The sequence below is a fragment of the Triticum urartu genome, chromosome 6A (assembly GCF_056163025.1).
Source record: "Triticum urartu cultivar PI428250 chromosome 6A, HENAU_Tu73, whole genome shotgun sequence".
NCBI classification, from domain to species: domain Eukaryota; kingdom Viridiplantae; phylum Streptophyta; class Magnoliopsida; order Poales; family Poaceae; genus Triticum; species Triticum urartu.
Window position 1 is genome coordinate 195110454 of NC_141878.1, and position 16863 is coordinate 195127316.

The following is a 16863-nucleotide window of genomic DNA, read 5'->3' on the forward strand; positions in this document are numbered from 1 at the left end:
AGCCCATTTCTAGTGGTCCAACAAGCACATCAGCCCATTAATCTTATGGGCCAGTTATGTTTTTTTACCCAAAATATGTTTCGAGGCCTACTTCATCCAGCCCATCAATATTAGGTTTACCCAACGAAGCCCATTTGTGATTTTTACACGAAACAATTTAGCACTGACAATTATTAATAATTTGTATACAAATATTAAGACAGAAAGAGGCACAACATTACAAAGCACAAGTCACATTACACAAGTACTGCTCCTCCATGACACATCCACCATAGCATTCAGCCTACATCTCAAGATCCACTAACCATCAAGCACCAACATGCAACTAGTTTGCATCGAACAGTATGCAGTTTGCATAACAAAAGGCTGACAAAATAACAAGCTAGGTTCCACCAGCATATCCCACATTCATATAGCTTCCAGCAGCTTTTTGGACAAACACCTTACCCTTCAGCTGATCTTGATGGCATCTGACTTAGCAATAAGTCTAGTTTTGCATCCATCTCAGCTTGCTTCTTCCTGTTCTCCTCGTCTCGCTTCCTGTACTCCTCATCTTGCCTGGCCCTTTCTTCTTCAGATTCCTTCAACTTCTTGGTCAAGGTGTCAACACACGCCCGAAGCTCAACATTCATCTTCTGCGCTGCCAATTCTAGTTCACGGTTGATAGCACTGGATCTCGCATGGACGTGCTGGATCCCCACATGCTGAAGAAACCTCGGCTTCTTAGTGTGCTTAGCAAGCACTTCAGCTACAGCTTTGGTTGCCGCCTCAGTTGCAGAGCTTGATTCCTAACCATCTTCTGTAGGATTAGGAACCTTCTTTTCCATCTCGGTCTAGCAATGCCAAGCAACAAACATGGTTATGAGACAGCTTAAGCACAAGTAGAGATGACATCATCAGCAAGTTAACATGCATGAGGAAAGCTAGCATGCATCCTTATCTTTTGAGAACAGAGTCAGATTAAACTTTTTTCTGTGCGGAGCTGAGTCGGATTATTCATCAACAACAAAGTGGCCAGAAGAAACAGGATAAATTATATCAATAAAGTACAAGCAACTAATGTTTAAATCTAATTGTTTTATATATACTACAAGATAGACACTGAGGATGGCCAAAACTGCAATATAGGACAATCTATTACAAGATAGTCAGGTGAATATGTTAACATTTCCAATTAACCTACACTGGCATTTGCTTAATATTTTTCAATCTGTAAGAGGGACTGAAACAATATTAATTCTAGCCGTGCAAAAGTTAAAACTTTGATGGTTGGTAGTCTTTGAAAGCTGACTTACAATTGCATCCAGCACAACATTGGTGTAACCTTTCTTTTTCTTGCTGTAGTGGCACTCCTTGAACAAATCCACTGCTGTTGGTTCTTCATCCTTGTATTTGTCTCCCTAAAAACAACAGATATGAAGGCAAGGGAGCATCATATACCTACACTACATGGAAGCAATCCAAGAACACCTTTTAACAGTGCACACATACATCTTGCACATCCACAACCACATGTTTGACTTACCAGATTTCCACAGTGCACAGGGTAGCTGTGCGCTCCAGTAGTTTGGTGGAACTTAACTTGAGCTCGATTAGCTTTGTTAATTTGAGATATCCCCTACATCAAGAGACCAAATACATGTAAGGCACAGTCTCTAGATTAGCATGTAAAAGGCGAGATCGGTCTGAAGGAAGAGACATACCGTCTTTTTGGGATCCTTCCAGCTTTCCACCAGCTTGTTCCACTGGTCATCAGTCATCGAGGGGACCGGAGAAGTTCTCCTCACCAAATGGGGTGCGTGAGGATCAAAATACTCTTTCTTGAGCCTATATCGTTGTTGGCGAGTCGCGTGTTTCAGCATTTCTGTGCAAGCCTTCCTAACTGGCACCGCCTCTAGGTCCATTTGAAACATGTTCTAGTAAGATAAAAAACATGGGTAAGTATCATGATGGCAGATAGACAAAATAGCAGAAGATTGACAGGTTCCTAGCAATGTGAGGGAGAAAGGCCAGGATTATGTACTTACACCAACTTTGCCTACAAAGTTCCTGAAGATCCCATCTCTGACATTTCCATTTGGGTCCTTGTAATCCTTCCAGTGCTTAAACACGGGCATATGGTGTCTGACTGTGACATTGCATTCGGTTGCATACTTTGCAGCCAGAAGAGGTGTCTCTGGCCGTAAGCTTCCTTCTGGAATGAGAAGCAGCAGTTTGCCCTGCCGGTGTCGAGTGATCCTTTCCAGACCTTTCCCCAAATTGGGCCCCCCTTTCCCTTGGCTCCTCATAGGATTGTGGACCTACAAAGAAGGTAAAATCAAGGATGTATTAAGCTCACAAGAAGGCCAAGACAATATACTAGTAACCGATGGCAGCAACAATTAAGGCGAAACAATGTAAAGCGGTGACAAGAGAAGCTAATGATGTATGCACCAATAGTTGAACTGTCAAGCTTTCATTATGGTTTATATCAAGTATATTTAAGATGGCAAGATGCATAGAACAATAGATTGAACAAGAAGTTTAGAAAATCTGAATGGAAGATCTGAAGGGCATTAATGCTTGAATGGAAGATCTGAAAATATATATACTTAATTTGCTATGTCATAGTGCCATTACTAAATAACAATAGCCTCATTAACAATCAAATAAATGCAAGAAAAATCAGGTTTGTAACTTGCCTTCAAAGTTACTGTCAGGTTGAGATTGCTGATGAGGTTGGGTACTACCACCAGCTTCGTTGTCCCTCTGGTTGTTATCATCACAATGGGCAATGAGATCAGCTCCATTGGCCATCCAGTTGCCGTTATCACAATGTGCAGGGTCATCATCTTTTTAGAAGAAGGCATCCAGTGAGAGCATGTTCATTATGCAATCGAAGTTAATACACAAGGCTAGAAATTCAAAGGATAGAACATGAGCATGATATGACAACAATAGTAAGAAACTTGCCTTCAACAAAATGGTCATCAAAGTTGGGAACAAATTCTTCAGCTTGGCTGGCACAAGCCATAGAAGAAATTGGCTTATGAATGACACTTGGTGTCTGCTGTTTAGGATCATACATCTCTTCATTTTGAGCACTTGCATCAGCATTTTGTGATTGTACTTTCCTCGACCTTGTAACTCGCATATTAGTTGGGATGTCCGCGAGAACTCTCTTAGGAGGCCGAGGCTTGACTCCACCAGGGGGCATGGCAGCAGATCTTTTCTTACTAGATTCCTGACTTGTTTTTTTACAGTCCTTCAAGCCCTGATAGAAATGAAAACAAGGTTTAATTAACAACCTTTAACAAAAACTCTGCTGCAATGACCAACAAGCAACATATCTAGCAATGACTAGATGGAGGATTTTAGCACCTTGGAGTTTGAGCTAGCAGCAGGTGTGGACTTAAATTCTTGCAATGCTTCTGTCTCATGTACTAAACTACCATCGGTCGACTCTCCTTCACTGGTATCGTCCTCATTAGGATGGTACTCAGCTTCAGATTCATCGGTACTATTGCTGGGCCTTTTTTTCCAGGTGAAATGACAGTTTTGGCTGCAAACAATGTTGATAATGCAGGAATTCCGAGTGCTTGCAGCCTTGAATTGTTCCTTATGATTCTTTTGAGGCGCAAATCATCCATATGATGTACAGGTGGTGGTTCTAAGATGAGTGAACACATGAACACAAATTACTATGTGCATAATATGTACTTACTAACAAATTACTATTTCTTATGTTTATGTATGGCTACGGCCCTAATGAACCAGGAACACTAGCAATTGAAGTCAAGAACAATAAAAAACACTATTACCACCTAGTAATTAGACATACATGGTCATGTTTTGAATTTTATCTGGTTGGATAGGAATATATCAATATACAGTTGTGTGCAATTCTGAAAACCAACAAATACTATAATGTTGATCCTTATCTTATCTGCTCGTATTTTACTACATAAAAGGAATCCAAGTGTCTTTTAGGTGCTTCAGGACTGCTGTACAAGTATGCAGTAGCTCAAGCTCTAGTTTCAGATATGGTAGTTTTAGATCAAAGCATGGGTTAAGAAGATTATACCTGCTGTCTTGCGTCCTCAGGATTTCTTCGATGCAATCTTCTTCCCCATTAGTGTGTCGTGCAGATGTCCAGCGAGGTGTCGGAGATGCCCTTGGAGCAGCGAAGTGTGGTGGCGGCGAGGCACTTGAAGCGGCGCAGTATGGAGGCGACAACGGCTTGTTTCTCGGGTTTGGTGGAGGGGAGGAGGAGGGGAGGGAGTCTGTGGCCGGCAGTGGATGTGGGTTTGTGACCGGTGGTGGAGGCGGAAGAGGAAGAGGAAGGGCAGTGGCGAAGGTGACCAGCGGCGGCCGGGTCATGTTCTAGGGTTTGGTGGAGCGTGGGGGTGGAAGGGGGTCTTGGCCAGTAGTGAGTGAGGGGTTGTGACCGGCGGTGGAGGTGGAAGAGAGACAAGGCTCGTGCTCGGCGATGGAGGAGGTGATGCCGGCGGTGGAGGAGGTGGTGCGGGCGGTGGAGGCGGATCTGGGGCGGCCGTGCGGGGGGGGGGCATGGGGGATTTGGTGATTTGGGGGCTAGAGGCGGCCGTGCGATGGGGTTAGTGGTTCGTGTCAAATTACAATGTTGTCCCTTCGTATGTACTGATGGAAGAATAGCTTGGTGGGCAATATGGTCAATTCAAGATGGTTCTTTTTGGCTTGGCGCCGGTGGAGCGAAAATAAAGTCCCCTGTGCGCGCTTTCTTGCCGCCAGGTAAATTTAGAAATTGATCTCTTCACTCAAAAAAAGAAAGAAAATTGATCTCTCCACTAAAAGAGAGAGAGAGAATTGATCTAAAAAAAGTTCTAGAGAATACATCACGAGCAAGTGATTTGTTTCTATAATTAGCAAGACATATATTTAATTACACACTATGTCATAATTACTAGAAATTATTTATGAAATTATTTTGTGATGGAATCGAGCGCATGGTCTTGACGGTGACCCGATCATCGGAGGCGACGTTAGTGATCACATGAATGGTGTAGGACGTCGTTGATATGTGTTGATTGTTGGGCGGCATGGGCCCGAGATGGATGGACGGAAAGCTCGAGAATGGAGCGCACGATCTTGAAAGCTTCCGACAGAGCCGCGTCCGGAGTCGACCCGGTCATCGACGGTGACCCGATCATCAGAGGCGATGTTAGTGATCACATGGATGGTGTAGGACGTCGTTGATGCGTGTCCATTGTTGGGTGGCATGGGCTCCGGGATGGATGGACGGAGAGCTTGGAATGGAGCGCACGATCTTGAAAGCTTCCGACAGAGCCGCGACCAGAGTCGACCCGGTCATCGACGGCGACCCGATCATCGGAGGCGATGTTAGTGATCACATGGATGGTGTAGGACATCGTTGATACGTGTGCATTGTTGGGTGGCATGGGCTCCGCCGCTCCGATTTAATTTGGGTGTAATTTCAAACAGAAAAAGGAATTTGAGCGAGTTGTGATTTAAAAGATATGAATATTTTAGAAAATAATCTGCCGAGGGTGTAATTTCAAACAGAAAGAGGAATTTGAGCGAGTTGCGGTTTAAAAGATATGAATATTTTAAAAAACTTTAAATTTGCTGCCAAAAAAGAAAAAGGGGAGAAGGTGGAGCCGAACCTGGGTCACCAGTGCTGGAGCAAGATGCTCTATCCACTGGACCATCTCAGTAATTATGCTTTATATTCTGGGAATTTCTTTTATTGAGTCATCGGTAGCATATAAAAGAAAAAATCGCGCCGTAGGGAAAAAGGGGAGAAAGCGAAGTCGAACATGGGTCACCAGCGCTGAAGCGGGGTGCTCTTTCCACTGGGCTATCTTAGTTGTTGTGTTATATTTGGTGGGACTTCATCTTATTGAGCGGAAGATGTCGCTAGCATATAGAGGAAAAATTCGCGCGCTGGATCAGACGCACTGTCTGGTGGAGCATGTAGGGCTCGCGCGATGGATCAGACGCGCGTTTGGTGGGTTGCGCCACGCGAGATCTCCTCCCCCTTTCCTTCGATCATTTTTCTGTTTCCTTCGATCCTTATTTCCCACGATCTGGTGCCCCTTTTCCTCTTTCCTTTTCACGTGTTGGAGGGGGCAGGTGGGATGAGACCTTGGCGCCATGGGGGGTTGGACGGAGCTGGACTACAGGCGAGAGGGGTGGGCGAGTAGGGGCCTGAGTCGCTCGTGGCACCGCCAGAAACGCACAGAGCGCCATTTTTGCCTGCCAGGGCAATGGTCACCACACGCTCTCCCTCTCTGTGAATTGGTTGAAGAAACCGACCATGTCACAATGTGCTTCTATGCTCAATTAGGGTATACAAAGAAGCTAGATGTCAATGGCTAAGGATAGGTGCCCTGTTTGGATGAAAATCAGTTTCTGCGGCAAACTTTGATGCCTGATGCACTGGCCTTTCATTGGGTAATTTGTCCAGAGGTTTTGGGTAGATGGCGAGGGTAGTAAGGAGTGTCATTCTGCCAATTTACACTGCCAAGACTGTTGGCTAGCCTGGGATCGCTTCACAAAGCTCCAAAATGACCAGAATTGTGTTTTGGAAGATTGCATCTAAACTAGATATAAGGAACTTGATTTTAGGCCATACTCTGAACATACATGAGCCTTATGAATTTCAGGAATTATTTGTGAAACTGAATAGCCAATGACAGCACACATATGCCATCCTCACAACAGCCGGTGCATAGATGATATATTGTCAGGCATACAACAAGGATTACAACTACAGCGACTTCCTTAACACACTGACAGACAAAATGGTTGGCCTATGAAGGAAAACAAAATAAAACTTCAGATACAACTCTGTTATGGATCACAACAAGGATTAGCGGTCATTGCCGTATCAAGGCAAACAAAATAAAACTCCAGACCAACTTAAGCTTGCAGCACAACCATTTTTGAGCATCTCCTTCTCAGCCTCATTAGCAACGTCTGTCGAATATTTCAAAATTAGAAGTTTCCATGAACTGTACTGAACAAAACTATGCATCAGTGAGAAGAAAAACACATCACACTCTCATGTACTGTACTGAACAAACACTATGGATCACAACACACTGACAGACTAAAACTCTGTTAAGGCAAACAAGATAAAACTTCAAATACTACCATTTTAATCCTCTAACACACCGGCCAACACATTAACTACAGGATTCAGTGAGATTTTTTTAGGAAATAGCAGTTGGTAGTGTACTGAACAAAAACTCCATGTAGTGCATAAAACACCTCACTCTCTTTAAAACTGTACTGAACATAAACTAAATCATGGCAAACTTGTGTTAACCCTATACTGAACATAAACTCCATGTAGACAATAGGAAACAGCAACTAAATGAAGAATGAAGATAGTACCTCTACATTAAAACATCTACTCATCATCGCTGTCAACATCCATGGCACCTCCTTCGTCTTCGCTGCAATACTCCAGACCCGTATCATCTTGTTCCTCTTCATTGCCACCTTCATACACTTCTGTGCTTTTTTCTTTCATAAAATGAGCAACTACATCAGCTTAAAAAACAATGCCTTGCTCATCATCTCTAGGCAAAGGCTTCTCGGATGTAAGGTCAGAAATAGATATTCTCCTACCCTCCTCATCACAACACTCATCCTCTTGATATGCAGGACCAGTAAAAGGTACACCCTCAGTTTCACTAATATTGAAGAGATGCCTATGTTCAAATGTTTGCACAACTTGCCAATTCTTCCCATACTTCGTGTCTGGCAAATAAAAAATCTTTCTAGCCTGCGTAGCCAGAATCAAAGAATCGTCCTTGTACCACATACTTCCAACATTTATGCTTTTGAAAAAACCATCATTTTTAAGCTCGGTCTCCTTTCCATCAAGTTTAAACCAGTCACATTTAAACAATACAACTGACTTGTCATGCAAGTTGTAGTCTAACTGAATGATCTCTTTCAAGGTTCCATAAAAATTTATGATCTTACGGTCATGTTCACCTTCAGTCATGAGTCCACTGTTTTGCGTTCTCTTGTTGCTATCACGGTCAACAGTGCTAAATCTAATCCCATTCACTATGCATGATGAGAATTTCCGGACTCTCTGATCAGGACCACATGCCAAGGCAAAGAGATCTTCGTCTACCTCTTCACCAACCTCATCCTGCATCCTTATCATCTGCAAAAACACACACAAACACATACATTAGAGTCTGTAGTGAAATGTGACAACCAAAAACTAGATGCGAATGAAAACTAACATAGTTCTTGAACCATGTTGGAATTTTTTTTGAAGCTCCTTATCACTGTCCGGCGCCCCTTTTCTCTTTAACTCATCTCTGAGTATTCTATAAAGTAAACATATTAATCAACAGATCACATAAGTACAACACAAACAACATAAGCAAGTTCATAAGTGACAACATACTCGATATATTTCTTAGCTTGTTCACAATTGTTCAACACATACCACACCATCTGATCAAATTCTTTTTCTGCATGTACATATTTATAATCATATCCTGAAGTAAAATTAACTCCATGTCCAAAAACATCAACACCATAGGCTTCTTCATCTGGAAAACCTATGTTTCTTGGGTTCCGATTAAATATTGTTTCAACATCATCCATGTACTTGGAGCAAAATGTCAGGCACTCATCCGTAACATATGCTTCAGCAATCGAACCTTCTAGTCGTGCCCTATTCCTCACATAGCGCTTTAAAGTATATAGCCTGCTTTCAACTGGGTACATCCACCCATATTGTACGGGGCCTTGAAGCAATGCCTCTTCAGGTAAATGTACTGCAAGGTGCACCATCACATCAAAGAAAGCAGGGGGGAAATTTTCTCAAGCTTGCACAAAATTATAGGGATTTCTTTCTTCATTTCAGCCAACACATCCCTATTAAGAGTTTTGCTACATAGTTCCCTGAAAAACTTGCCTAACTCAGCTACTGCTTGATATATATCACTATCCAAAAATCCTATCATGCCAGCAGGTAAGATTCTTTGCAGAAGAATGTGACAATCATGTGTTTTAAGGCCTTGTACCTTGGTACCATCAGCACTTGTACATCTTGATATGTTGGAAGCAAATCCATCCGGAAACTTTAACTCCCGTAGAAATTGACAAAATGCAACCACTTGTTCTTTGGACAAGGTATATCGTGCCCGAGGCATCACATATGAGTTTCCTTCCTTCCTCAATTTCAACTCCTCTTTAATATTCAAATCTTGGAGATCAATCCTAGCATTGAGTGTGTCCTTTGTCTTCCCCTCTAAGTTCAAAATTGTCCCAATGAGGTTTTCACATATGTTATTCTCGATGTGCATGACATCAAGATTGTGCCTCAGCTTCAATTTCCCCCAATATTCCAAATCCCACAAACAAACCCTGCGGCTCCAAATTGGCACATGAGCCTTCTTGCTGCCCAAGTCAGAACGTTTCCTTTTCTTACTTTCTTGTTGCCTCCCAGGTTCTCCAATTCTGCTTGCAGCTCTTTCTCAGGGAATTTACCTGGCCGATCATTGCTTTCATGAAGACCAACAAATTCATTATTTCTCCGCAAACGATGTCCCTTTGGAAGGAAACGATAGTGACCAATATACCCAATTTTTTCCTTAGGCCGTAAGAAATAGGGTGTTTGTCACAATGGATACATGCAAAATAGCCTCTTGTAGTACGCCCTGAAAGAGTGCTCAGAGCTGGGTAATCATGAATGCACCATAGAACTGCAGCATGAAGATCAAACATTTTTTCAGTAAGAGCATCATATGTACGCACACCCTCCCAGAGCTCAAGTAATTCTTCTACAAGTGGTTGTAGAAAGACATCAAAGTGCTTGCCAGGTGATTTAGGATCTGGAATTAGCAAAGCCATCATGAAATTTGACTGGTCCATGCATGCCCAAGGTGGAAGGTTGTATGGTATAACAAACACATGCCACATACTATAGGTTGTGTTAAAGTTTCCAAAAGGATTGAACCCATCAGTGGCAATGCCAAGTCTAATGTTTCTGGCATCTTTTGCAAAATCTAGATATTGTTTATCAAAATCTTTCCATGCATCACTATCAACCGGATGATCAATTCCTTCTCACTGGGCTGCCTCTTTAGCTTGTGCCATTGTGCTTCTTCTGCTCCTTTTTTGGAAAGAAACATCCTCCTCAGCCTAGGCACCAATGGAAAATGCCTCAACACTTTTTGTGGAATCTTCTTTCTAGCAGGGTCTTTCCACCTTGATAGGCCACAAACTGGGCAGTTGTCATGATTGGCATATTGCTTCCTGAACAAAATGCAATTATTAAAGCACACATGTATAGAAACATACCCAAGGCCTAATTCCTTCAGAAGGTTCTTCGCTTCCTCGTATGATTTTGGGAGTGTATTAGGTTCAGGGAATGCTTCAGCCAATATCTTCAATATATCAGTAAATGCACTATTTGTGATCCTATGGTATGACTTCAAATGAAGAAGCTTTACCACAAAGGAGAACCTCGAAAACTTGGTACAACCATGATAAAGTTGCTGCTTTGCCACTTTCATCACGTTCTTCAAAAAAGACTCATGCTCAGAAGGATTTTCAGTTTCACTTTCAGCTTGTTCTACTGCTGTGCGTAGGTCTCCAAACATCTCCTCAAATCGATCAGCACCATTGTTACCATCGGCGGTGTCATGCACATGAACAGGTTCTTCAATCACATCAACATCAAAGTCTTCTCCATGATATATCCAGCGAGTGTATGTACTTTCCATGCCATACGTCAATATGTGTGTGTTCACAACGGTCTGATGCTGGTGTTTATGATTAAGGCAATTTCTACATTGGCAGAGTATTTTCTCATCCTCGCTGAATTTATCTTGGATGAAGTTCATAAATTCTTTGACACCTTCGATGTACTCACGGGAAAAAAATGTACGATGAATCCAGTGTCTATCCATCTGCATTGCAGAAAAAGAATCAAAGATATATCATCACTGAAGAGACATGACTAGAACAACTTACAAGTAATCCCAATATTACAAGGGGCATATGGATCAGAATTATAACTCTAGACAGGCAACATGTTTACTAGCAAAGATGGAAATAACATACAACCATAAGTGAAGACTTTTAATGGCCAGATAAATAAAATAGCAACAAGTTATAATAGAGGGAGCTTCCTGTAGACAATCTCTTCTGCACAACAGAACAAACAAAATAACGATAACCAGGTAGTCACAAGTATTAAGGATTTAAGGCAGCATCAGAGTTTGGGCATTTTGTACCAATAGAAGCAGCATGTCCTGTACTTAGGGCAGGATCAGATTCTGGGCAAATTCTGCCAACAAAACACCAAGCTTAAGCATGCATAAATCACTTGCAGATTACGCAAGGTAACTGGGATTTCGGATCACATGGTATAAAAGATCCGGATATTAAAACACAACACAACCCCAACTTTTAATCTATGCGTACATTTAAATCATTTGGCCAAGCAATGTTATCCTAGATCCCCTATCCAAAAAAATTCACCTCAATCCATACAACTATACTCGAATAGCAATATTAAGGATGGGAAATCCATCTTAAATTATCTCTGTATATGCATACTTGCTTCACCTCCGCTTGCAAATCACAATATTTAATCAACACATTCAGTAGGAGAGAGATGATTTCTATAGAAGACATACCGCTCGCTCCTGGTTGATGTTGATTTGGGGAATAACGGGGGAGTGTCCGGTGCAGCAATGGCGGGCGGCGGCTGCTTGTCAGGCGGCAATGGCGGGCTGCAGCTAGATCGTGGCGCGGCAATGCCTGGCGGAGGCTGGCTCGTCGGCGCAACAAGGGCGGGCGGCAGCGAGGCGAGAGGCCTACGGGATCCTGAAGATGACACCGAGACAGACCACCCCGCCGGACCACCCTCGCCCGGGCAGCCGTCGGTGGCACTGGCGGCGCCGCGGCGACGACCCTCGATCTGGATGGCGACGGACTAAATCGATAACTTGTTTTTTTACTGTCATGTGGGGCATACAATGGCACCCACGCATCCTCACTGTTTTGTTTTTTGGAAAAACACGTATGGTCCAACCGACATGTGGGCCAAAGAAGGGGCATCTACGTCACATCAGCATGAGCACAATCCATGACGGTTTGGATGGTGTATATGGAAAAAAATTGTAGGCCCGACTAAGCCCACTTGTTCGATTCGCGACAGTTTCTGTGACGGTAGCCCGACGTCCGTCATCAAGGGCCTGTTGTTTTTCGGCCCACACGGGGCTTACTAGTCGGTGACGGTATGGGTGACGGATGAGTGTAAACTGTCATAATCGGTGACGGATATAGGATCGTCAAAAAAAATTTGTCATGGATTAACGGATTTCTTGTAGTGTGTCGTGTAGTGTCACTCGGCCACTGGGCTAGTTCAGTTGTTTCGTTACTAATAAGGCACTTCCTTAGCTGGTCGGATCTCCTCCTGCGCCTTTGTGCGCTCGCCGCGACGCCGCTGTCTGCCGTTGTGAACATGCTGAACAAACGAGAGGAATCTGGAGAGGACTGTACGTGGAGAGGCGGACAGTCGGGACCCACCAGGTCTATGGCCGTATGCAAGGAAGTGCCTCATCGAAAAAATACTTCCTCCTAATGCTATACTAACATTGGGCCCCACGGGTTTGTCAACATAGTTATATTTTTTAGGTGCTTCAACGTAGTTACTATAGGAGATAAATTCACAACAAAGCCGGGGAGCTGGCAGGTATCATTTATTATCACTGGGGCAACAAGTATCAGCTGGGTTTTGGGCTGCCCCGTCTAGGCTTTCTTTTTTAACATGCGCAGCCCACAACCTCGGATGGGAGGTCCATAGGCCTGTTTGTATTTTCTTGAGGGCCGTCATGTATCGACCGGCCTATGGACCTCCCATCCGAGATTTTATTTTTCCTGAAACATCGGCATCCCAATTTATGTATTTTTTTGAAGAAAATGCAGAGGTCTGTTCTATTTTTCTATATAAGAATAGGAACGTCTGGTCCAACTTATGTTTCCCTTCTAACTATATTATATATATTTAAATTATTTTATATGTTATTATATATTATTGTTATTGTCATCATATATTTAACAGATACTTACATATGTAAGAAAACAATATCCCACATCTTATTAAATTATAAAAATAATCTACCCTAATAATAAAGCAAATAGTGCTTCTGGCCGTCCGTCCAAATAATTGCCCCCGAATTAGCTATAAATTACCCGCTATGCCACCCGTAAGTTAAGAAACGATTCGGTTTTTATATCCAAAGGCGCCGCCGTGAACTGTGGCTTTATACGTCTGATGCCCTATCTATAACATAAGTGCACTACTAGCGTGGTGGCTACAAGCTGTTCCTTCCACCCTGTAGACCCGGGTTCGAATCTTGTAATAGCCATTTTTGCCTCCTTTTTCTTAGGCACCTCCTTCATGGGCCGGCCTACCGGGTGTGACGCTCCTGTTTCTTTTTTTTTCATTTTGTCTTTTCTTTTCTTTTCTCATTTTTGTTTTAGTTTTTTCTTCTTTAAATTAATTTGACAATTCCAAATTATAAAAAGTTTCCAGTTATAACAAAATTTTAGAGAAATTATATAATGCGAGTGAATTAAAAAACTTTGGGAAATCATAAATTTTTGCTATTTCAAAAAATGTTAGTGATTTTAGGAACTGTTCGCAAATTATAAAAAATCACAATCTGGAAAAACATGCCAGGAAGTAAAATCATGTTCATGATTTTCAAAAAAATGATTGTGTATTCAAAACATATTCGTGAGTCTAAAGAAAAAAAATGTCCATGAAATTTTAGAAAATATTCAAAAAAATCAAATGTCTTTTGCGAAATTTAAAATTCATCCCCCAATTTTAAAAAGTCATGAATTGAAAAAATGTTAGCTGAGTCAAAAAATATTCATGCATTTCAATAAAGGTTTCTCTAAACAAAACAAATGTTCTTGATTTTTTAAAGATGTCCTAATTTATAAAAGATGTTTGTTGACTCGAAAAACTGTTCGCCGATTCAGAAGTATTTTATGTCTAGGATTTGATTAGTTTTTGGGAAGACTTTATATGTCTAGGCATTGAGAGTAGTTCATGGTCGATGAGATTTGTTTTTAAATATTTAATTTTTTCCTTGCACGAGACAATGGCAAGTGTGTCGTGCAGGGATAAGTTCATTGCCTAGGGATTTACCACGTGCATTACGATCATGTGGACACTTTGTGGCAACATGGTGAGCCACCGTGTTAAATTAGACGACACTCATATGTCCGGATATTAAGTCATACTTATTTGGCTAGCATGTATTTTTTGTGTCTCCCATTGCAACGCACGGCCCTTAGGGGGATTCACTACCAACATCATTAAAAATCTTTGATCTATTTCTTTTTTGTCATAAATTTGATGTCTCGTGTTCTTTGCTCTCTTGCATCATTTATTCTTAATTATCAATCTGTAAAACTGATGACATATCGGTGCAATTTGCCTGAACTTGAATTATTTTATTTTGGGTTTATAAATTTTATGATTTTTTTGTTGTTCACCCGTTGCAACGCACAGGCACTTTTGCTAGTTTCTTAACAGTAAAATCCTGGATTTTTTTTGGCAATGAAAATCCTGATGATTGTGTACAAAAGCCTGATAAGATTTAAGAACCAATGTAATAATAAATCACTTATTATTATTATATATATATAACAAAATGCTCAGCCCCTGTTTATTTTTTGATAACATTGATGCGCCCACCCCAACATTATAATTATAATAAGCCCAGCAAAATCGTGTATTCCGAGAAAGTGCAAATGGCCTGTAATTTTTTAGGAAAAACATAAATGGGCCGCATGGACGCTACATTATTTGTTCACCCAGCCCAGCTGATGGACTGTAATTCAAAAAAGGAGGTCAAATGGACTATAAATTCTATCCCGCAAAAAAAACTGTAAATTCTGAAAAAATGGGTTGAATACGTGCCACATTTTTGGAGACTGAAATGTGGGCCAATAGGTCGAAGCCAATGCAAGTCGTTGTCAACTTAGTCAACAAATGATTCTGACATCGTTAGCCATTGGATTTACATCCAACGACCGATATCCATCTTCAATCTCTCGTCTTCTTCCTCCAGCGCCGCCGGGACCACCTGCTCCCGCCTCCACCCCTCCACACCTCCTATTCTTCTCCACCGACTGCCGAACCACACCGCACTAGAACCAGTTAACCCTCGTACACCTCTCCGTCTGCGACTCTACTCCCGCATCTTCCCATCTCCGGCTCATTGCTGTCCGGGACCTCGCCGTCATCCACCACCTTGGATGCGCTCGGCGCAGAGTGGTCAATGTGGTCAACGAACGACACCATCGGAAGTAGACTATGCGTGGAGAGGCTAACAGCTGGGTCCACGGCCGCACGCAAGGAAATGCCTCCTTATTACGCGCAAAATAATGATTCCTCCACCTGACAGCTGGGACCCACTGGAAGGGCCTCTGTATTTCGTGAAAAACATTCCCACCGCTGACAGGTCGGACCCACCAGCTATATCTTCGCACGCAAGGAAGGCCTCCTTATTACACACAAAAAATGAATACCGTCTGCTAGCTGGGACCCACAATAGTGGGAGGCTGACTTGTGGGCCAACTAAGTTGACAGGGACGGAGGGCTTTGTCAATTTAGTCAATATGAACGATTCTAGCTCCAGTGACCGTACGATGTCCATCCAACGGCCGTAGTGCTTCTTCAACCTGTGGTCTTCTTGCTCCAGCCGCCCAAAGCAACGCCGGTCGTGCCTCGTGCTCCTGCCTCCCTTGGCCGGCTGCGATGCCGCGGAGGCCTCACCGCCCCTACTACTCCCACCTCTGGCCAGGCCATCCCTCTACTCACCCACACTCCCTGTTATTCTACGGCGGCAGCAGCCTCACACCGCAGCGAACCAGCGAACCCTCATACTCCTCTACGCGTGGACATCCACTGCCGCATCTTCCCCGGCTCCACGTCGTCCCCTTCCTAGGCCTCACCGCCGTCCAACGCCCTGGTGCTCTCGGCGCGGCGCAACGTGGTCAAGGAACGACTTCCATCGGAAGAGTACTATACGTGGAGAGGTTGACAGCTGGGTCCACGGCAACCGCAAGGAAGTGCCTCCTTATTACGTGGAAAATAATTATTCCTCCACCTGACAGCAGGGACCCACCGGACGGGCCACCGTATTTGGCGAAAAAATGTTTCCCCCTGACTGCTGGGACCCACCGGATGGGCCACCGTATTTCGCAAAAAAATGTTCCCCCGCTGTTAGCTCGGACCCACCGGAAGTGCCTCCTTATTACGCACAAAAAAAATGAATAATCCCCCTGCTAGTTGGGACCCACCTTGCTGGGTGGCTGACTTGTGGGCCTACTAAGTTGACGGGGACGGAGTGCTTTTTCAACTTAGTCAATATGAACGATTCTAGCTCCAGTGACCGTACGATGTCCATCCAATGGCGGTAGTGCTTCTTCAACCTCTGGTCTTCTTGCTCTAGCCGCCCAAAGCAGCGCCGGTCGTGCCGCATGCTCCTGCCTCCCGTGGCCGGCTGTGCTGCCGCGGAGGCCTCACCGCCCCCTACTATTCCCACTGCTGGCCAGGCCCTGCGGCAACGGCAGCCTCACACCGCAGCCGAACCAGTGAACCCTCGTACTCCTCTCCGCGCGGGCTTCCACTACCGCATCTTCCCCGGCTCCGCGTCGTCCCCTTCCTAGGCCTCGCCGTCGTCCACCGCCCTAGTGCTCTCGGCGCGGTGTGGTCAACGTGGTCAAGGAACGGCTTCCATCAGATGTGGACTGTACATGGAGAGGCTGACAGCGGGGTCCACGGCCGCAGCAAGGAAGTGTCTCCTTATTACG

The 16863-nt window shown here is 43.6% G+C and overlaps 2 protein-coding genes and 1 pseudogene across 5 annotated transcripts; all 3 read right to left on the reverse strand.

The window, feature by feature from the left end:
- Positions 1–213: 213 nt before the first annotated feature.
- Positions 214–4534, reverse strand: LOC147964724 (uncharacterized). 2 transcript variants are annotated; one of them, XM_087531252.1, is made up of 7 exons: positions 4064–4534; positions 3361–3649; positions 2028–3253; positions 1704–1916; positions 1526–1618; positions 1296–1400; positions 214–833 (listed from the first exon to the last, which is right to left on the reverse strand). In XM_087531252.1, the coding sequence occupies exons 3-7, from the start codon at positions 2286–2288 to the stop codon at positions 789–791; spliced, it is 717 nt and encodes a 238-aa protein (XP_087387378.1). In that variant the 5' UTR covers positions 2289–3253; positions 3361–3649; positions 4064–4534; the 3' UTR covers positions 214–788. The 2 variants fall into 2 exon arrangements, with proteins under 2 accessions (XP_087387378.1, XP_087387379.1); XM_087531253.1 differs by lacking the exon at positions 3361–3649.
- Positions 4535–6690: 2156 nt separating this feature from the next.
- LOC147964725 (uncharacterized) lies at positions 6691–8935 on the reverse strand. 2 transcript variants are annotated; one of them, XM_087527507.1, is made up of 4 exons: positions 8414–8935; positions 8247–8333; positions 7378–8164; positions 6691–6957 (listed from the first exon to the last, which is right to left on the reverse strand). In XM_087527507.1, the coding sequence occupies exon 3, from the start codon at positions 8162–8164 to the stop codon at positions 7538–7540; it is 627 nt and encodes a 208-aa protein (XP_087383633.1). In that variant the 5' UTR covers positions 8247–8333; positions 8414–8935; the 3' UTR covers positions 6691–6957; positions 7378–7537. The 2 variants fall into 2 exon arrangements, with proteins under 2 accessions (XP_087383633.1, XP_087383634.1); XM_087527508.1 differs by having other exon boundaries at positions 6691–6992.
- Positions 8936–9254: 319 nt separating this feature from the next.
- On the reverse strand, positions 9255–11973 carry LOC147964726 (uncharacterized; annotated as a pseudogene). The gene is made up of 2 exons (XR_015609469.1): positions 11661–11973; positions 9255–10928 (listed from the first exon to the last, which is right to left on the reverse strand). The product of XR_015609469.1 is annotated as an uncharacterized LOC147964726 (transcript).
- Between the last annotated feature and the right edge of the window lie 4890 nt (positions 11974–16863).